Genomic DNA, 19846 nt, shown 5'->3' on the forward strand with positions numbered 1-19846 from the left:
GATAACTAAATAGGACCTATGTTTATACCTCTGAATGTCTGGTGCTTTGGGGTAAAGGACAGAGAAGAGCTGTTGCATCATGTCCTGCTTGTAAGCTTCTGGGAAGCATCTGTCTAGGTGGCCACTAATGAACACAAGGATGCTGGACTATACGGGCACTCAGCCCCAGCTATTATGTGGCTATGCTTCACATAGGGAATTCTAGGGCTCTGACTGCTTATCAGTCTAGTCCCACACTTCCTTCAGGGAGCTCAAGGCAGCCTACATGAGTCTTCTCCCTTTCTTTAATCCTCACAATAGTCTTGTGAGGTAGGAGAGCCTGAGAGAGAGAGAGACTGCCCAAGAACTACCCAGTGGTAGACTAGGCTAGCACTCTGAGCACTACCCCACACTGGCTGTCACGCTGTAAGAAGCAACTTTTATTTGCATCTCACCCTTTCTTCTAGGATAATTCACAGTGGGTCGCCGTGTTAGTCTGTTTGCAGTAGTCAAAAAGGGCGAGAGTCCAGTGGCACCTTAAAGTCAATGCATTTACCTGGGCTGAATAAAGACCTTCCATTCCTGGCCCATTACCAATGCTGATTTCTCCACCCCCATCTCTCCCCTGGACATCACAGACTCTTCTGCATACCACACCTAACCCCATCAAGCCTGCTATTCACATTTACACACTGTTCCTCTACTTAAAGACCGATGGATTCACATTCTGGCTGTATCCGAAGAAGGGAGCTGCGGCTCACGAAAGCTCATCCCCTGCCAGCAAATATTTTTGTTCGTCTTTAAGGTGCTACTGGACTCTCGCCCTTTTTGATTTCTTCCAGGAGCTCATGATACCGCACAGGCGGCGTTCCCCCCCCCCCCATAAATGTAGCTGGGAGTGACCCTCCAAACAAGCCCACCCAGCGCTTCTGCCCTGTCCAAACTCAATCCTCCGATTGCACGAGTTCCACTTCACATTATGTATTTTCAGCAATAGAGCCTGCCAGGTGGCCGACGGATCCCCTCCATCCTTTCGACAGTGCCTGGCTCTAGGGGAGGGCCACGGCGAAACGCGGGGCGGCTTTGGGGGCCGACCTCGGCTCCTTCCGCCACGCGTCCAGCAGGGTGGCCAGATGTTAATGCACGGCCGTCATTTGCACGCCGGTTGGCAAAGAGAGTTTGGCCGACCCCAGATCCACGCGGTAATTAGCAGCGCCACGCGGGGTGTGTGTGTGTGTGTGTGTGTGTGTGGGTAGGTGGGCGGGGGGTCTCAGCTGCAAGAATGGAGAAGAGTGGGGAGATTCCTGCCTCGCGGTTAACGCGTGTTGCCCGCTCCGAAGCGAAAGAGCGCGTCCAGCTGGCGAGGCTGCATCGGGAAGAGGGGCCGGCGGGCTCCGTCTTCGCCCATTGCCCCCCATCCCCGTCCCTCGCCCTCTTCCCCTTCCTCCCGGCCGCCTCTTCTTTCTAGCCCCCCCCCCTCCCCTTTGCCGCGGCGGCTCTTCCCCACTCCTCAGCCTTTCTCTTGCAGTAATCCTTCTGGTGACCCCCCCCCTCCTCCTCCTCCTCCTCCTCCTCCTCCTCCTCCTCCTGGCCGGGGGCCGGAGTGGAGCTGGCCCTGGTTCAGCAGAGGAAGCCGGCAGCCCATTAAAGCAGGTGTCACATGTTCCTACACCTGGGTCGCTTGGCACGTGCAGGCGCCCCGGTTTCCCTTTAAGAGCCCAGCCTGGAGAGAGCGGGGGACCCTGGGGGCGAGAGCCCAGCGAGGGAGAGCCGTGGTTCCCACTGCAGGGCTGGAGGCGCTGCTTCTCGCGCACGGCCAGTGTCCTATGGAAGGGCCCAACCAGCCCTCGTTTGCGATATCCATTATTCCACCCGCCTCTTCTCTTCCCTACAAAGTACTAGTATAGCCAAATAAGATATATGCAAATCTTATAAATATTGTTCCCCAAGCCTGAGCTACAAACCAAACAAAAGCCAGAAATGGATCGGAGATGCCAAAGCAGCAAAAGAAATGTGAATAATTGGAATGAGCGAATCATTCCTTTGGGCAACATGGGCTGATTTAGATGGCTTGTTCAAGCCCTGGTGATTCCCAAATTGGCTGGGGGGGGGGGCGGGGGGGGATCTTCCAGGAGGTCCTCAGGATACCATAATGGAAGTATAGCACAAGAGAATGAAAGTAATATTGGAAATGTGAACAAAAAGCAGATTTTATAGGTGAGCAGGATGCCAGACCAGCAAAATGTGGCACAATTAAGGCAGCAATCTTAATCCATTTGCTAAATAACAACTCTTACTGTAGACATGTTTAGAGCTGCATTGCACGTCAAGCTGGCAACCTAAAGAATATAGAGAAGTAGGCACCATATACTACAAATGGGAAATCTGCATCATCAAACAGTCTCCAGTGGTTCCCAACCTTTTTTTGGCCATGCCCCACCTAAGCATCTTTAAAATTCTGATGCCCCCCCCCCGTGACATATAATTCTTATTATTCAAAAAGTGAACTACTATTCACGTGGAGGAAGGAAGACCATTAACCTTGCCCATGAACGCACCAGCAACTTACCTCGCTAATTGTGTCCAGTACACAAGCATCCAACACGACTTTAAATTTCTGTTCCCACCGCGCCACCTTTCTCCGCTGTATTTGATAAGCCTTGAAGACCGGTGCGTACAAGATTTTCGGCAAAGCAAATGAACATGTGGTAGTCTCCCACACATGCCCAGTCGGTGCTCGAAGCAAGGACGGCGATTGGTCCAGCTTCAGCGCCAGGGATAATTAAAGAAAAATCGCGGGCCACTTCAAAACGGTTGCGGGGAAGGCAATTTAAAAAATGGTAGCAACAAAGAAAAAAACACCTGTGATTGTAATGCGTGGTAGGAGCTCCACTTCAGGAAAGCGAAACTTGCTGCCATCCCACCCCTCACATCTAAGCAGTTGTCAGGAGCGGGCCTGTTCTCAACGCTTCTCGACTCTCTGGGTTGTTTTGAATTTCTCGCAGCTTCTCACAGCTGCTTTGCTTTGCTCGTCTCAACCAAGGATTGTTGATCTAATGAACATTTTATCTCGGACATTCCTTCTGGCTCTTCTCCCGTGGGAGAAGGGGTTGCCATGCCAACCTACACTATCTGCTATGCCAATATATGTTACTGAATTGAACCAGCCAGCCATTCCTGGCTTAGTTTTATGCAAGCTCTGTTTACCTGCATGATTTCCAATAAAGTCAACTTGCCTTAGGACTACCTGCCTGGGTTGTTGCTTTTGGGGATTCTACGGACCAAGGGCTTACATTAAGCCAGGAATCCTCTTTTAACCTGCGTGGCTGGAGCCCCGGAGGGTTCGCCTATGTCTCGGGTGGAGGTCAAGTCTCCCCGAGTACGGGTTCCACGTCTGGAATCCTGGAGGACTTAACCCGTTGGGCCCTCTCGTGGGGATCGTCTGCCTTCCCTGACGACCTTACTCTGCCGCATGATGTGCTCCTGGAAGTACTGAGGACTGATGCGGACATCAACCGCCTAATTGGACTCATTCGGATTCAGTGGTGCTGCCTCACGGAAACGATGCCCTGGACGTCTGAGGACGCGGACCGGGATGCCCATTACGAACTCTTGGCCCTGGACGGACTATTGGAAGAAGTGCGGGTGGCACGAGAGGACTTGGCCACTCTAACTCGTTTATTAGAGAGATTGGCTTTGCACGACCTGCAGCAAGACCCGGCGGTGGTTCCAGAAGCCCTTCTGATAGTCACCGCAGCCGTCGCCTTGAAGCTTGAGGCCGACCAGGCGCTCGCAGACAAACAACGGGCTGAGGAACAATGGCAAGCCGCGGAAGCGGTGGCGGCCAAGGCCTTGGCCGACAAAGAGAAGGAGCAGCAATTGCCCGCCGAACGGGCTCGGGCAGATGCAAAAGATGTGCGCCCCAAAGGGACTATGGGGTCGGGGTTCTCTTTTGGACCCTCTTTCTCCCCAACATTCGCCCCGTCTCTCACCACGCAACGTGCCTGGCGCCTTGCTGAATGTCCCCCTGACTCGGACTATTCTGACGAGGAGGACTTATATGGCGACGGATCCCACTGGGCTGCCAACCTCCAGGTCAGCCGGTCCAGACGCACTGGAGGGATCAGCGACAACAAGTATTACTTGCGGAACCAGAATCGAGAATTGGCAGACCGCATAAACCGTCTACAAGATCAAATGGAACAGCTACTCCGCGAGAATGAACGGTTGCAACGGGCTCAAACCGCCCCTGTTATACCGGCTCCAACTCAGCCACCGCAACCAGCTCCGCAACCTCCACCCCAAGCACTGGGCCCAGGGGCGCCGGTCGCGCCCGGTGCGCCCGCCATGCCGCCCATCGGGGCGCCAGTCCAGCCCCTCCCCGGGGCACCAAATGAACTGCCCGTTGAAGCACCAGTGTTACCGCTCCGTGGACAACCAATTCAATGGAAATAACCCCGACTAAAGATCACCTATGATGGCTCGGTTGAGGCTTTACCCTGTTTCCTGCATCATGTGGACAGTTACATGAGGGAACAAGGCCAATTTTTCCCTACTGAGGACAGCCGGGTCCATTTTGTTGCCTCCCTCTTAACGGGAAAAGCGGCAGACTGGATGATTCTCCAGTTTGACACTCGGGCTCGTTCCATAGCTCTCTCAATAACTTCATGATGGCTCTGCGGAGACGCTTCGAAGACCCCTTCTTGGGAGAAAGGGGTAAAGCCGAACTTTTACAGCTCCGGCAGGGCTCAACCCCAGTTCGGGAATTCGCTGACAAGTTTCAACGACTCGCCAGTAAAATAGTGGACTGGCCTGAAGCAACCCCGCATACACTATTTCCGGGAGGCCTTACACCCCGACATTTTGAACTGGGCATATATGCGAGGGGATCCTGACACCTTGGAGGATTGGATCCTGCTGGCGGAAGAGGTGGAAAGCCGCCGCCAGTTCATCTCTCTGGTTCGGTGCCGGACCAAAGAGGGGAGCAGTCAAAAGCCTCCCTCTAAGGTTTCAACCCCCAACCCGCAGAGACCAACATGACCCTCTCAAAACTGTGAATCCCGGTTTCAGAGGGGAGCCTGTCTCGTTTGTGGAACCATGGGCCACTTCGCAGCAGCCTGCCCGCGTCGCCCAGACCTCGCTCTCCCTCCTCGTCCGGAAGGACCACCCCGGGCTCAGGGGCGACCTCAACGCAGAGGCACTGCCGCCGCACGCAGCACTGCGCAGGGGCGACACGCACCCTCTGTACTTCACGTCAGAAAAATCTCTAGTGGATCAACTCCTACCGACCCATCCGAGTCTCGTATTACAAGTGCCCCAGTGGGGGACAGTTCTCCCTCCTCTGATGGGGATCGCACCTGGGATCCCCCTGCCCTCAACCTGGAATCTCCTCTTGATCTGTCAAAAAACGGGCAGGGTCTGTGGTGAGCGGAGCGACACAGCAGACCCCTGCAGCTTCTACTGCAAAGCCCAAGGCTCCTGTTATGGTGAGTGAAGTTGAAAATACTGTATATGTGGATGTAGTATTACAACATTACAAACAAGGCCCCAAACTACAAGTTAAAGCCCTCATAGACTCGGGCTGTGGGCGCTCCTTAATCAATGAGGCCACTTTCAATGCACTTAAGGTTAATTCTGAGACGCTACCTGACCCTATCCAGTTCGCTCAGATGGATGGCACCTTTAGAGGTGGCCTGGTGGATCGTCGCACTTGCGGCCTTGCGATGGGTATCGGCTCTCATTGGGAACAGATAGACTTCACTATAGCCCCCATCTGATACGAAGTTATTTTAGGCATAAACTGGCTAAAGGGGCACAGCCCCTCTATAGACTGGAAAGCTGATACTATAACTTTTTCCCATCCTGACTGTGCCCAACACCGACACGAAGTCGCTGTAGTTCTTCCAACAGCCTCAGCCTTAGTCTCTGATGCCCCCCCTCCTCTAATACTACCTGTTGAGTATTGAGATTTTGTGGACGTTTTTGATGTAAAAGAATGCGATGCTCTACCCGCCCACCGTAGGACGGACTGCGCCATTGAAGTGGTGGGGGACAGTAAACTTCCTAAAAGTAAAATTTATCCCATGAGCACTGCCAAATGTACTGTATTATGGGACTTTTTAGACAAAAACCTTGCTCGTGGTTTCATTCGACCATCTTCAGCCCCCTACTCAGCTCCTTACTCGTTTGCGTAAGGGGGGGCTTCCCTCCACCATGACAAAAGGAGCAGGGCAGAAAATACTCTGGGGCCATTTTTGCATGGTCTATTTTGATGCTCAGTCAAAACTGGTTTTCGTATTGTGACTTAAACAATGCATTTGCCTGGTGCCGAGACTCCCGACTCCCGAGTCCGATGCAAAAGGGGAAATTCCAGCCCCACCTCTCCTTATGCATAGCTAGCGCACCTCTGTCCCTTTCCATGGTTTGCAAAAGGTTGCGTCATGTGTTGCTTTGCATGGTTTTGCAAACTCCGAGTCCAAACGATCTATATTTATTTCTATTCCTTCCAATGGGTGGAGGGGGGACCCCTTCTGGGCCCCATAATTTGGGACCTCTTGCCCCAATCATTACAAAACCTGGGGGTTCTTGCAAGAAGGGTACCCTGAGCCTACGCTGAAGGTTTGGGACCTCTACCTCCAAACATGTTCCCCCCGGAGCGGTGGAAAGCTACGAATGTGTTTTTAATGCCTTTATTCCAATTGGCAATTTGGCGGGGGACCCCTTTTGGGCCCCATAATGTGGCACTCCCTGCCCCAATCTTTACAAAACTTGGGGGTTCTTGCAAGAAGGGTCCCCTCAAGCTACGCTGAAATTTTGGGACCTCTATCTCCAAACATGCCCCCCCAGAGCCATGGAAAGCCGCGAATGTATTTTTAATGGATTTATTCCAATTGGTGATTTGGGGGGACCCCTTCTGGGCCCCATATCTCAGGAACCCCTGCCCCAATCTATACAAAACATGGGGATTCTTGCAAGAAGGGTACCCTGAGGCTACCCTGAAAGTTTAGGACCTCTACCTCCAAAAATGCTCCCCCGGAGCCATGGAAAATCACGAATGTATTTTTAATGCCTTTATTCCAATTGGTGATTTTTTTGGGGGGGACCCCTTCTGGGCCCCATATCTCGGGACCCCCTGTCCCAATCTTTACAAAACTTGGGGGTTCTTGCAAGAAGGATCCCCTGAAGCTACACTGAAATTTTGGGACCTCTACCTCCAAACATGCCCCCCCAGAGCCATGGAAAGCCACGAATGTGTTTTTAATGGCTTTATTCCAATTGGCGATTTTGGGGGGATGCCTTCTGGGCCCCATATCTCGGGACTCCCTGCCCCAGTCTTTACAAAACTTGGGGGTTCTTGCAAGAAGGGTAGCCTGAAGCTACACTGAAATTCTGGGGCCTCTACCTCCAAAAAGCGCCCCCAGAGCCGCAGAAAGACGCAAATATGCTTTAAATGGCTGTATTCGGCCGAATTTATTCACGAACTTGGAATTGCGTGCCGAATTGCACGGATCTGAATCGGGGGAGTTCGTACTCCGGCATTTCTCGAATCAAAATGGGCCAAATTTTGCCAAATCCGAATTTTACCGAATTTTTTTTCAACAGCCCTACAGTACAGTTTTGAGAAGCATAGCTCTCGTCCTTAAAGAAACTGGTATCTTGTATGAACCAGGCTACAGAGAGAGGCCATTTTGTTACTAGTCTGTCAGTATGTTAGAAAAAACATCATTCCAACCTAATGAAACTTGGAAATGAGGAATTTAGAAACATGCCATCAACTACATCATTTAACTTACACTTTGTCAGGCCTTCGCCTTTTAGCTGAAGCAAAGACTGTTGACATAAGTCAGGCCAGGTTCTGGCCGCACGTCAAGTCCTTGGTTCTCATGCCTTTGAACGTCTGTGTACAGTTTCGCTCATCCTGTTTTCTGCAGCGGTGGGAGGGTTTGGTCTGTCTTCCTGGGAACGGCTTATCTCGGGGTTGCTTAGCAATGTTTACTTTTACTTTTCCAGGCCGTAGTATCTTAAGCATGTAACCTGCCTGTATTCACCATTACTGGCCTCACCTGCGTGTAGGCAGGCAGTTCTTTAATCTGTCTTTTTGCTCCTAATAAAGTATTACTGCTTCAGGACTACCTGCCTGGATGAGTTTGCTTATGGGATGCTAAGGACAGACGCCTGATCCTGACAGTAGGCCAGTAATCATCTTTTGGGCTGCGGTGCTGTGTTCTCCCCAAACCATGGGTGAAGCTCCGGACACCGAAGTGGACGATCTTACAAAGCCGCTGGTTCCTGACCAGGAGCCAGTAGATCCCAAGGTGCCGGATGAGGAACCTAAGCCGGAGAAGCCAGAAGAATTTCCCCAGTTGCCGTTGGGAAAGCCGCAACTTCTGGACATTTGTCCTCGGCTCTGGCAGGGGACGCCGTGTGTTTCTCCACACGTTAACACCCAGAGGCGGCGGGGAGCGGGCTCCATCTTGCCAGCGGATGACTGGGATTTTACAGTCGGCTCTCGGATGGGAGCAACAAGGGTTTCTGAGGAACTGTCTCTGTGGGGCACGGGACTGCGCCAGATGCAGAAGGGACGAGGATTACCTACATCTCCAGCAGCAAAACCATGAACTGGTTGAGCAGGTTGCTATGCTGCGGGGCTTGTTAGAGGGACTTTGGCAAGAGGTGGCCGAAATCCGTCAAGCACAGCCTGCACAACCGGCGCTGCTGCCACCCCAGCAACCAGCGCCTCCGCCCCAGCAACCGGCGCCTCTGCCCTGAGCGCCCGCACCCCCGGGTCAGCCAGCGCCCCAGCTTCTGCCACCCGCTCCAAGGAGGGAGCTGTGAGGCTCAGGGGAGAAGCTCCCCTACTTTTTGATTCAAGTGGACGGTTTTATGAGAGAGCAGGGGGATATGGTACGTAGCTTCACTGCTGGAAGGGGATGCAGCGAGCTGGATGGTCCAGCAGTATGACCTTCGCTCTTGTGTGCTGTGGACACGAAATGACTTTATGTTTGCGCTCAGACAGCGTTTTAAGGATCCGCACCAGAGCGAGCAGGCCAAGACGGCTCTGCTACAGCTTCGCCAGGGTGCCAAATCAGTGATGCAGTTTGCGGGTGAGATTCAGTTGCTCGCAAGCAAAGTTGTGGATTGGAGCGAATGTGCAGTACTTCCGTGAAGGACTGAACTCAGAGATTCTCCACTGGGCTTTCATGCAAGGAGATCCCCTTGATCTTGAGGGGTGGATTCAGCTGGCGGTGGAAGTGGAAAACCGCCAGCAATTACTGAACTTGTCCAAACAACGAAAAGCACGAGACTCAGGTCAGCAACCCGAGCGGGCAGTCCCGAGAGGGGGCTTCCCACCACCAGGGAGGAGGGCTGCCTCGACAGCGGAGAAAGTGAGGCATTTTCAGAGTGGGGCGTGCCTGGTTTGCGGCAGAATGGGACATTTTGCTGCCGCTTGCCCTTCCTGGCCAGAGGGTCCCCCGGCCACTCCACACTTGGCCAAGGAGGAGGCGGTGCAAGGAGCATCAGAAGAGGCAAGGAGCATCAGAAGAGTGCGAGTCCCGGAAGACGAGGACCCTCCGCTCTCAACCTCACATTGTCTAGCCGAGAGAAACAGCGTACTATACAACTCGATCCAACAGGATCGTGGATTACAAATGTGCCAATGCTGAGCCAGGACAGCTCGTCAACCTTGGAGGAGGAAGAGGCTTGGAGTTGCCAGCCAAAAAACATCCCAGGTCTGCTGTAACGGGGGCTCTGCAGCAGACCTCTTCCAACAAAGAGCAGGGAGCTCCAGTGATAGTGAGTGATATGGGGGAGACTTCGTTTTTAGATGTTGTTTTACAAATTACCAAGGGGGGACCCCAGGTCTCTGTGGAGGCTCTAGTGGACTCGGGGTGCGCATGAACTTTAATCAATGAGGAGACTTTTAAAGCTTTAAAAGTGAAAGTGGTGGACTTGCCCCAAGCCATCCACTTCACTCAAATGGATGGCAGTGATTTTAGGGGGGTCCCGTTCACTGGCGCACAGGCTGAGTGGCGTTGGGAGTTGGGACACATTGGGAACAGATCCATTTTACAATAGTTCCAAACATCCAGTACCCAGTGGTGCTTGGAGCAAATTGGTTACAAGGACACGGTCCCACCATAGATTGGGTGGCCCAGACTATTGCCTTTGCCTAGCTGCAGTGTGACCAACACCGGAGAGAGGTAGCTGTGTGGGCATGTGCCGCTATGGCTGCGAAGAATCAGGATCCCATACCCCCCAACTACCTATAGAGTATACCCAGTTTGCAGATGTGTTTAATGAGAAAGAGTGCGATGTCCTGACTCCCCGCTGCAAGACAGACTGTGCCATTGAGCTGGTAGGAGAGGGCAGACTACCAAAGGGGAAGATTTATCCCATGAGTCCGAAAGAGAAGTTGGTGTTGCGGGAATTTTTGGATAAAAATATAGCTCATGGGTTCATCTGACCCTCATCAGCACCTTGCTCCGCTCCCTCCTTTTTTGTGCATAAGAAAACGGGACATCTTCGCTTGTGTACTGATTTTCACAGACTCAATGTAGTCACCCAGACAAATGCCTACCCCCTTCCATTGATTCCAGATCTGCTCAGCCAACTGAAGGAAGGTCACATCTTTACCAAATTAGACCTTGTTGAAGCATATTATCGTGTTAGAATATGGGACGGCGATGAGTGGAAGATGGCTTTCTCTAGTTGTTTTGGAATGTTTGAATACCTAGTCATGCCGGTCGGTCTTCAGGGGGCTCCTAGTGTCTTCATGCAAATGATTAACGAGGTGTTACATGACTTACTTTTCAAAGGGGTGATTGTGTATTTAGATGACGTTTTAATTTATTCAAAAACTTACGAGGAGCATGTAAAATTGGTCAAAGAGGTACTGAGATGCCTCCGGGACAATCAATTATTTGCAAAGTTGTCCAAATGTGAGTTTCATCAAGATAAACTGACCTTTTGGGGGTACATGATTTCGCACAAGGGTCTGGCCATGGATCCTGAGAAAGTGAGGGCAGTGTTGGAGTGGAAGCCACCGGCTACACGCAAACAGTTACAGCAGTTTCTCAGGTTCGCCAATTTTTACAGAGGGTTTCTCAACAATTTTGCACAAGTGGCGTTACCTATAACGGACTTGTTAAAACAAAGGGGAAGGGGAGTTCGGCGACTCTGCCTTCCTCCCAGTTGAATTGGACACCAGAATGTCAGCGAGCTTTTGATACTCTGAAAAAACTGTTCACTTCTGAGCCTATACTCAAACACCCTGACTGTGAGAAACCTTTCATTGTTCAAGTGGATGCTTCTGATGTAGCAATGGGGGGAGCATTACCACAAGTGGGGGAAGCGGGGCAGCTTCAACCCTGTGCGTACTTTTCTAAAAGGTTTTCCCAGTCTGAATTGAACTGGCTTATTTGGGAAAAAGAGGCGGCTGCAGTCAAATGTGCTCTCACGGTGTGGAGACATTTCCTAGAGGGGATTGATGTTCTGTTTGAAGTATGGACGGATCATAAAAATTTAGAGGCTTTAAAAGGAACACGCAAACTCACGGCAAAGCAGGTGCGGTGGGCCAAGTTCTTGTCTAAGTTCCGTTTTGTGTTAAAGCATGTGCCTGGCAAGCAGAATCAATTGGCAGATGCGCTTTCTTGACTCCCCCAGTATCAGAGCAAGGTGGATCATCCCACAGACTCGCTATTTACTCCCGAGCAGTGGGAGACTTTGCCTAGCTTGGCCATTCTTACTTGCTCCCAAGCGCTAGAGTCCCCTCCCCTGGAAGGGCTGCAGGACTCATTCAAAAATGCCTTGACCCAAGCCTGCCAGGCAGAGGGAGCAGCAAATAGTCTGCCCGACAAAATGGTTCAGCAGGGGGAGTTCTGGTTTAAAGACAATAAACTGTACATTCCTGTTTCTCTTCAGAGAGAGGTGATGGATTGGGGCCATGGTTCCAAGGTGGCGGGGCATTTTGGTTTTGTTAAAACCCTGCATCTGTTGCGCAGGCAATTCTGGTGCCAGGGATGAAAACGGACTTAGATTATTTTATTCACAGTTGCCCCACTTGCGCTACAGCCAAAAAGGTGGTGGGGAAGCCACCCGGACTTTTGAAGCCGTTGGAAACACCTTCGACTCCCTGGGAAGTTATTGCCATGGATTTCGTTGCGGATCTTCCTCCCAGCCGAGGGAAAACGGTACTATGGGTGGTCACAGACCTTTTTTCTAAACAAGTGTATTTAGTCCCTTGCACGGGACTTCCCACAGCTCAAAAATTAGCTCGTTTTTTGTGTCACATGTCTTCAAATATCACTCCTTTCCGCTCAAGGTAGTCTCGGATCGGGGACCACAATTTGTGGCAAAGTTTTGGAAAGCTTTCCTTAAATTGGTAGGGGTGGAACAGGGGTTATCCAGTGCCTACCACCCTCAGACCAACGGTCAGACCGAACGTGCCAGTTCAGTGCTAGAATGTTTTTGCGTTGCTATGTAAATTACCACCAAGATAATTGGGTGGATCTTTTGCTGAGTATGCCTATAATAATGCCTCCCATCAGTCCACAGGTTTCAGCCCGTTCCAGGTGATATATGGTAAAGATTTCAGTCCTTTTGGTAATGTGGATCTTTCGGGGGAGGGGCCTGACTCTGAGGTGGCCGACTGGGTGAACATAGTACAAAACACTTGGCCCTGGTTGCAAAAGAATTTAGAGCAGGCCAAGCGCAAATACAAAGCACAAGCGGACAAACACTGTTCTCTGGCGTGGAACGTCAAGGTGGGGGACCAGGTGTATCTGTCCACAAAAAACCTCCGATCCCTATGCCTGTGTAAGAAACTCAGTGAGAAGTATGTGGGACCTTTCCCAGTCTCAAGACTCATTAATGAAGTCACAGTTGAACTCAGTTTTCCAAAGTCCCTGAGGGACATCCATCCAGTGTTTCATATCAGTTTGCTAAAGAGATACGATCATGCACCCGACTGGCATCCCGGTCCTGCTCCTGAACCCCCAGTGTTGGATGCGGGGGGGGGGGGGGTGAGGAACATTTCAAAGTTTCCAAGATCCTAGACTCCCGGATCCGCAATAAGGTGCTCTACTACCTGGTGCGCTGGAAACACTTAGGGTCTGGTCATGACGAATGGGTGGCTGAGCATCATGTGAGTGCCCCCCATCTAGTTCGCCAATTTCATGATGCTTACCCCCAAAAGGTAAGGAAGGGAGGAAGGGGGGGTCTTAGGGGGAGCATAATGTCAGGCCTTTGCCTTTTAGCTGAAGCAAAGACTCTTGACATGAGTCAGGCCAGGTTCTGGCTGCACGTCAAGTCCTTGGTTCTCATGCCTTTGAATGTCTGTGTACAGTTTCGCTTATCCTGTTTTCTGCAGCTGTGGGAGTGTTTGGTCTATCTTCCTGGAAACGGCTTATCTTGGGGTTGCTAAGCAATGTTTACTTTTACTTTTCTAGGCCGTAGTATCTTAAGCATGTAACCTGCCTGTATTCACCATTACTGGCCTCACCTGCATGTAGGCAGGCAGTTCTTTAATCTGTCTTTTTGCTCCTAATAAAGTATTACTGCTTCAGGACTACCTGCCTGGATGAGTTTATGGGATGCTAGGGACAGACGCCTGATCCTGACACACTTCGTAGCAGTACTGGGATATATCATAGCCACTGGATATGTGAATGAGGGCAGGCTCCTTACATATAAGATGCGTGCAACATGATTCAGCATGGCATAAGATTACAGGTAAAGGGCTGTGGTGGAAGAGGAAAGAGGCAGTGGTGAGACGTGAACTGGTTGAACTGGTTAGACTTTGGTTTAAATCTCCACTCTGCTATGAAGCTTGAGTTAGTTACTCTCTCACTCTTGCTCTGCCTCTCCCCCCCCCCACTTAACCTACCTCACAAGGTTGTTGTGAGGAAAAAGTGGAAGAGGCAAGAACCTTAGCTCCTTAGACAAAGGGCAAAATAAAATGTAAGAGAAAAGCTGGATTTAGCTGCTGGGCATGGATTAATATCAAGGGAGAGTGAGGCAAGGAAGGAAGTGTGAATATCAGGAAAAGATGCTAATAAGAAAGTGCAAGAAATGTAAAATAATGTGACACCTTTTCTTGGACCAACTTCTTGATTCCAATAAGAGTGTTTGAGCTTTTGAGTTACACCAGTTATCTTCATCAGGTAGAAGAGAAAGCCTGCCAAATCTCAAGTATACAAACAGCAAGACTGGTTAAAAGCAGAAACTTTAAAAAGTGATTTTAAGTGTGTACTGGCGTTCAGGTAGAGAACCGACTGAATGGCAATGGGCTACAGGGTAGCTACAGATAAGTACCCTTCCATTTTGTCTGATGAAGAATTCTGTGCAACTCAAAAATATTAACGCTTTTAAAAATCTTACAGGAACTTAAGTTGATCTGATGAAATTCTCCCTTACCTATTGCGTATTTCTTATTCTCTGGAAGCAACATGGTTGTGGCCTCCTGTTTAGAAGGAAAGCAAGAAGTGGAATCAGCTAGAGAGAAAGGCCATGGGAACAGTGTCACAATACAAGGCTGAAAGGGGCTATTAGGCATTATAAGTTAGGTGTAGCAGTGCAAGGGAGCTTGGATGGGAAAAACAAGAGACATAGACTGAGAGAAAAGGAAGGTTATGCTAATGTTGGTAAACAAATCTGTGAGCAGCAACAGAGAAAGAGAAGATATAAGGTTAGACTTGTGAACCATAATTTCTGAACTTCTTGGCTTTAAGATGCTGGCATTAGGCTATGTTCAGTATTTTGGAGGGATATGAGTAAACCACAAGCAAACTTCACTTTATTATAATAGTGTTTCTATGATCTGAATCTCAGTGTGGTATTGTTTTAACTCTGTTCCCTAACAAAAAGCATGCAAACCAAAATAGTATGCAGGATAAAGACGGTAAGCCGCTTGGCACAAAAGTGCTGTATCAGTTATTACTAATGATAACAAAAGTGGGAAGCCTTATGAGGGAGACCTTCACTTGGCATCTCCAAAAAGAGTAAGCATTCCAGCCATCGCTGCAAAGACTCACACATTATTCCTATCTTTTCGCAAGCAGGGGAGAAATCTCCAGTTTTGCTGTGCATGATGGAAGCATTGTCCCCTCTCCCCACAATTTGGGGAAGGTCTTTAGGACCTGGCAAAGACTGACTATGCAGCTCCACTAGGTTTTCAAAGCTGCAGTGAGATTAACAGACTCCCTTACTGCTTCCCTGACATCCCATACCTTGTCCTGCACCTCCCTCCACTTGCAGTATCTGCCAGGCTTGTGCTGTGCTGGGCTTCATTCCCTAGCACAGCAGGCACTGTGACCTGACTGCTGGGCGACTCAAAGCTCAGTCTGGAACAGCTTTACTCTGTAGCAAGTTCAGAAACAATCCTTTATATGGTCTGTGAGCTGCTGGCTCACTGGACACCACAAGGATATTTGGCTGCTTGAAGTCATTGACTATTAATGTTCTAGGAAAATGGGCTGTCTTCTTCATCCAGCACTGTGCGCATCATCCCTGCCCACACACCCCTCCCCCTTCTTTCAAATGTCTCTCAACCCCGACTTGCTGGCCAACTTCTATTCCAGTTCAGGGCTCCCCATAAAAATAGTTCTGACTCCATTCTGTGATTCCACCCTCATCCTGCTATTCTAGTCCTTGGCTCCCTACAAATAGCTGTGCTTATGCGCCATGATTCCTGCAAACCAGTCCTCACAATCACAAATGCAAATAGCTCTAGCTAACCCCCAGGATTGTCATATCCCTGCCCCCAACAATGTCCCCATAAATTGCTCTTCCACATTCCAGTGTTTTAGCAACAGCAGACCTGCTCTCTCAAGAGCCAGATGGCACCATTTGTGATACACCAGGCCAAATACAAACTGTCCTGCCATGACTTGTGTTTGACCATCCCTGTTTTACAATCCCTGGAAGGCTGCAAAAACGGAAGATATATTGAACCACGTGTGGGTACCCTGCCTTACTCATTTGGCCTCATTTGGCTAGGTGGGTCACAAGTGTACAGGCCTGCTCTGGAGTTCTGTTAATATCCTTCCAACATGACCTGCAATATCCCATTTCTTTCTGATACTTGTTATGGTAAGCACGTGGGACACAAATGCTTTCAATATAAATAATACCAACATTAAATAACTCATTGCATCCTGCTCCCGGAGATATAGTTGCTATATTTGTAAAATGAGAAATGTGCAAGCTTGGGTCTGCCTGAAAATCCTGCTTTCTGCTTAGAAACCCTTGCCTGCAAACCCAGGTATGTGGTGCGTAGCTATTAGCATACTAGCAAAGGAAAAATCAAGGAATTTATACTCTGTATGTGCAAACAGATTTTGTGGGACTGAGCCTTGCATTGTACAGTACATAACTGATTGCAAAAGTCTCTAACCTCCAACAGGATATATTTGATTGCTAACAGTGCCTGATGTTTTTGAAAGCATTTAAAACAAGTAATAATATGTACCTTTTTTAAAAAAAATAGCATTTGGGAAAGAAAGTTGATGAGAGATAATGCTCAATGCGCCAGTGATTTGTAGTATCTAAATGTAAACATCTGCTTTGTATGCAGCAGGAAATTGCATATTTTGTCATTTCAAAGTTAGGTAAGGTGATACTTTTTCCTGCTTGTTTTGATGTTTGCAAGCTTTGCAGTTACACAGAACTAGCCATTAGGTAGAATGAAAAGGTACAGTCTGTTCCAAGATATTCTGCAGCCAGCATTTTAAAAATCTTCTTGTGGGGGATATGCCTCATTCATTCAATGGTTTCGATTGCTCATTATTGCACCATGAGTCACTGGCTCGTGTAACAAGAGTATACTTATGCTCATTTTTCAATTGTTGGTGTGTACACTGATGCCTTCTCCCAAAACCTCAAAAGGAACCGAGAGAAGAAGCTTGTACCCCATTTCCACCCACGGGGTCCTGCACAAATGCATCCCTGTAACTTCTTGTCCAAGCATAGTACATGTGGCAGGAGCAGAAAGGGAGGGAATAGGAGAGAGTAATGGGGGATGGGGTCAAAAGAAGCAGTGCCTGGCAAGGCCCTGGGATAGATTGACCCTGACAGATGTTTACAGTGGTGCTGGGAAAGGGGGTTATTATAGAGCCGCAGACTAAACAGACGTTGATGTAGGGAGGGGCTGATATCTCTGCCCCCAGCCCCTCAATTCAAGACGAGGGGAGGGGTAGAAAATGGGTTCCTTGGAGAGCAACCGGAGAGAAGGGAGGCTGCGTCAAAATGACCCTCTCCACCCCCCGAATTTTGCCCTAGACAGTTTTCTAAGCCCCAAATGCTAACCAAAGTATTAAACGGTGGAGTTGCGATGTAGTGAGATCAGGGCGAGAGATGTCCAAAGGAGTGAATCTAAGGAGAGGCTGGTAGGTGGAGGGAATTCCCTGTGGGGGAGAGGGAGAGCCAGGACAGAACAATCCAGTGCCCTTTCTGGCCTTACAAGAAACCACAGAGGCTCCTTACGTCAGAGCATCTTACGAAATTGGCTGTTCCCAATACAAGGAAAGGTCATATCTGGTGCCAACATATTTCCAACATATTTCCGTCAATTGACCTCTCTCTCGGTTTGAAGTTGTGTGCATATGAGTGTATGTAATCGGAAAAAAGTGTGTGTAGGGGAGGGATGAATCCATCATTTCCCAGAATTGGGAGCTTCCATCATGGTTCTGCCAACAGCTATCCATCATTTTGACTTGCAATTCTCTGCGATTCCTGCTCTGGTGAGAGAATTTCAACTTTCATTCAGTCTCAGCCATTAGCTTTGAACGCACAGCCATTATGTCAGGGGATAGTTCCAGATGGGCAGCCATGTCAGCCTGGATCGGGAAAATAAAAAAGGAGTCTAGTTGCACCATAACATCTAACAAAATGTATTGCAGGATAAACTGTCATGAGTCAGAGCTTACTTCATCAGATGCATTGAGGTGTACATGCATTATGTTGGTGCTTAAAAGCCGTGATGTAATTAATGTACACGTCAATGAATGGTGATGGGAGCTGTGATTCATGAAGGCTTATGTCGGAATAAATTGTGTTAGTCTTTAAGGTGCTACTGGACTTACAAATTTTATTATGCCAAAGGAGAAGTTGGAAGCTTTTTTTCTGCCTGTTGCCCAACATAGGAGGAAATAGGAGGAAATGTTGTGGAAAGTAGTGAAGCAAATAAAAATGTCTGATTTTTGGTTCTCGTAGGTTATCCGGGCTGTGTGACCGTGGTCTTGGTATTTCCTTTCCTGACGTTTCGCCAGCAGCTGTGGCCGGCATCTTCAGAGGAGTAACAAATGTCTGACCTTGCAAGAGAAGACTGGAGAAGTAGCATAGTTAAGGGATACTAGATTAGGGGTGGGCAATCTGAAAAGATGGACAAATTGATATAAGATGCCAATAATATATTTGGGAGAGATATCCGATGCTTATTCCTTGCCCTGTGTGACCCCACCACAGATGTTCTTGTGAAGTGAGGCAGGTGGCAACCAGAGACAGGACTTTCTCAGTAGAGGCACCTCTTCTATGGAACGCTGTTCCCCAGATGTTTGTCCAAACCTTGTACCACTGTATTGGAACTTTCTGTCATGCAGCCAGTAGGATAGCCAAGTTTTGGGTGGTTTTTTTTCCCATTGTTCATTGACTACATAAAATTTTAAACGTAGGTTCTTTGTATTGTAGGTATTACTGACACAGGAAAAGCTAAAAGGACTTACAGAATCATATACGAGAACAACGTTAAAATTGGAACAAAGGAGTTCATTACCTCTGGCAGAAGTGACTGTGTTGCCAGGAAAAAATCAGATAGTAGAAGGCAGCCATGTTGTCCTCAAGGGTCCACAAATATCCAACAGGACGTTGCCGTACGCTACAGATACTTTAATTGAAGACATTTCATTTATTTTTAAAGTCTGACTTCCTAAAGGTGGTGTTGTAGAGAAACCTGTCCCTGCTTGAACAAGAAACCCAGGACATAAATCCCAAATACTAGGCCCTGTCCTGGGTGGGTTGCACCAACTCTAATACAGGTGGGGAGTCGTTTGATTTTCACGTCACTGGTATAGAGAGGGGAGCCTAGTTGGGCTGGCGTGAAAATGGCTGTTGAAAGGAATTAGCCTTCTCTTTGCGTGTGAACAGCAGGGAGGCATTGTTGGCTTGTGACTCACTCCTCTTTTTGTTTGAGTTGGCTTAGTCCCGCCGTGCCGTGAGCCCCCCAAGCTGTTTTTTTTTTTTTTTTACAGTTTTAGCCCCACATGTGATGGTGTGAGGACCGGGGCTGGAAGAAGGGGTCGAATTTCCAGAGTTGCAAACTGGGCGGCTTCCAAAGCAAACACAAGAGTGGTCACAGACTTAACGGGGTGGGGTAACGTCACTTGGCCCAGACGCCTAGATCCCTGCTGGACATAGGCTCGCGAGGCCTCGAGGCCAGCAAGCCTGGCTTATGGCTCTTGAAGCAGGAGTGGCGAACTGGAAGAACTCAAAAAGTGAGAGAAAATAGGATATTTTCGTTTGGTTTTTTTGCAGCCTTTTTGGTATGCCACCGGTAGAGCTCTCAAAAGCACGTGGAGGGGCTGAATTCTCTCTTCGCCTCCTTGGATCGCAGGGAATGGACAAATCTGGAGACGTACAACAATAATGGGGTGATTTGGGGATGGGAAGGGTTAGGTGCCTTTTCTGTGCGGTGGAAGAATACAGATGCCAGAGTGGTAGAAGAGTTGTGTCTCTTTTTGGTACTGACGTGGCATCATGTTTGTGGGAAGTGTATGGGAGGAGCTGGGAAAGGCTAAGATGGGGCCCTTGTCTTCCACCGCTTTATCTGTGAGCAAACCACGTTATGCACGCCAAGCAAGAGGGGTGGTATTTG

At 49.2% G+C, this 19846-nt stretch overlaps 1 protein-coding gene across 3 annotated transcripts in view; it reads right to left on the bottom strand.

Annotated features, from left to right (window-relative positions):
- CLCF1 (cardiotrophin like cytokine factor 1) overlaps positions 1-19846 on the bottom strand; it is a 54961-nt gene that overhangs the window by 22411 nt on the left and 12704 nt on the right. The window contains exon 1 of one of the 3 annotated variants that reach the window (XM_056851733.1): positions 14395-14434. The exons of the other annotated variants lie outside the window; for them this stretch is intronic. Within the exon in view, the coding sequence (XP_056707711.1) occupies positions 14395-14428 (34 nt within the window). The 5' untranslated portion in view covers positions 14429-14434. Of the gene's footprint in view, positions 1-14394; positions 14435-19846 lie in introns of those variants that run through there. 3 annotated transcript variants of the gene reach the window in all.

Source organism: Euleptes europaea, chromosome 6 (genome assembly GCF_029931775.1).
Source record: "Euleptes europaea isolate rEulEur1 chromosome 6, rEulEur1.hap1, whole genome shotgun sequence".
Taxonomy (NCBI): Eukaryota; Metazoa; Chordata; class Lepidosauria; order Squamata; family Sphaerodactylidae; genus Euleptes; species Euleptes europaea.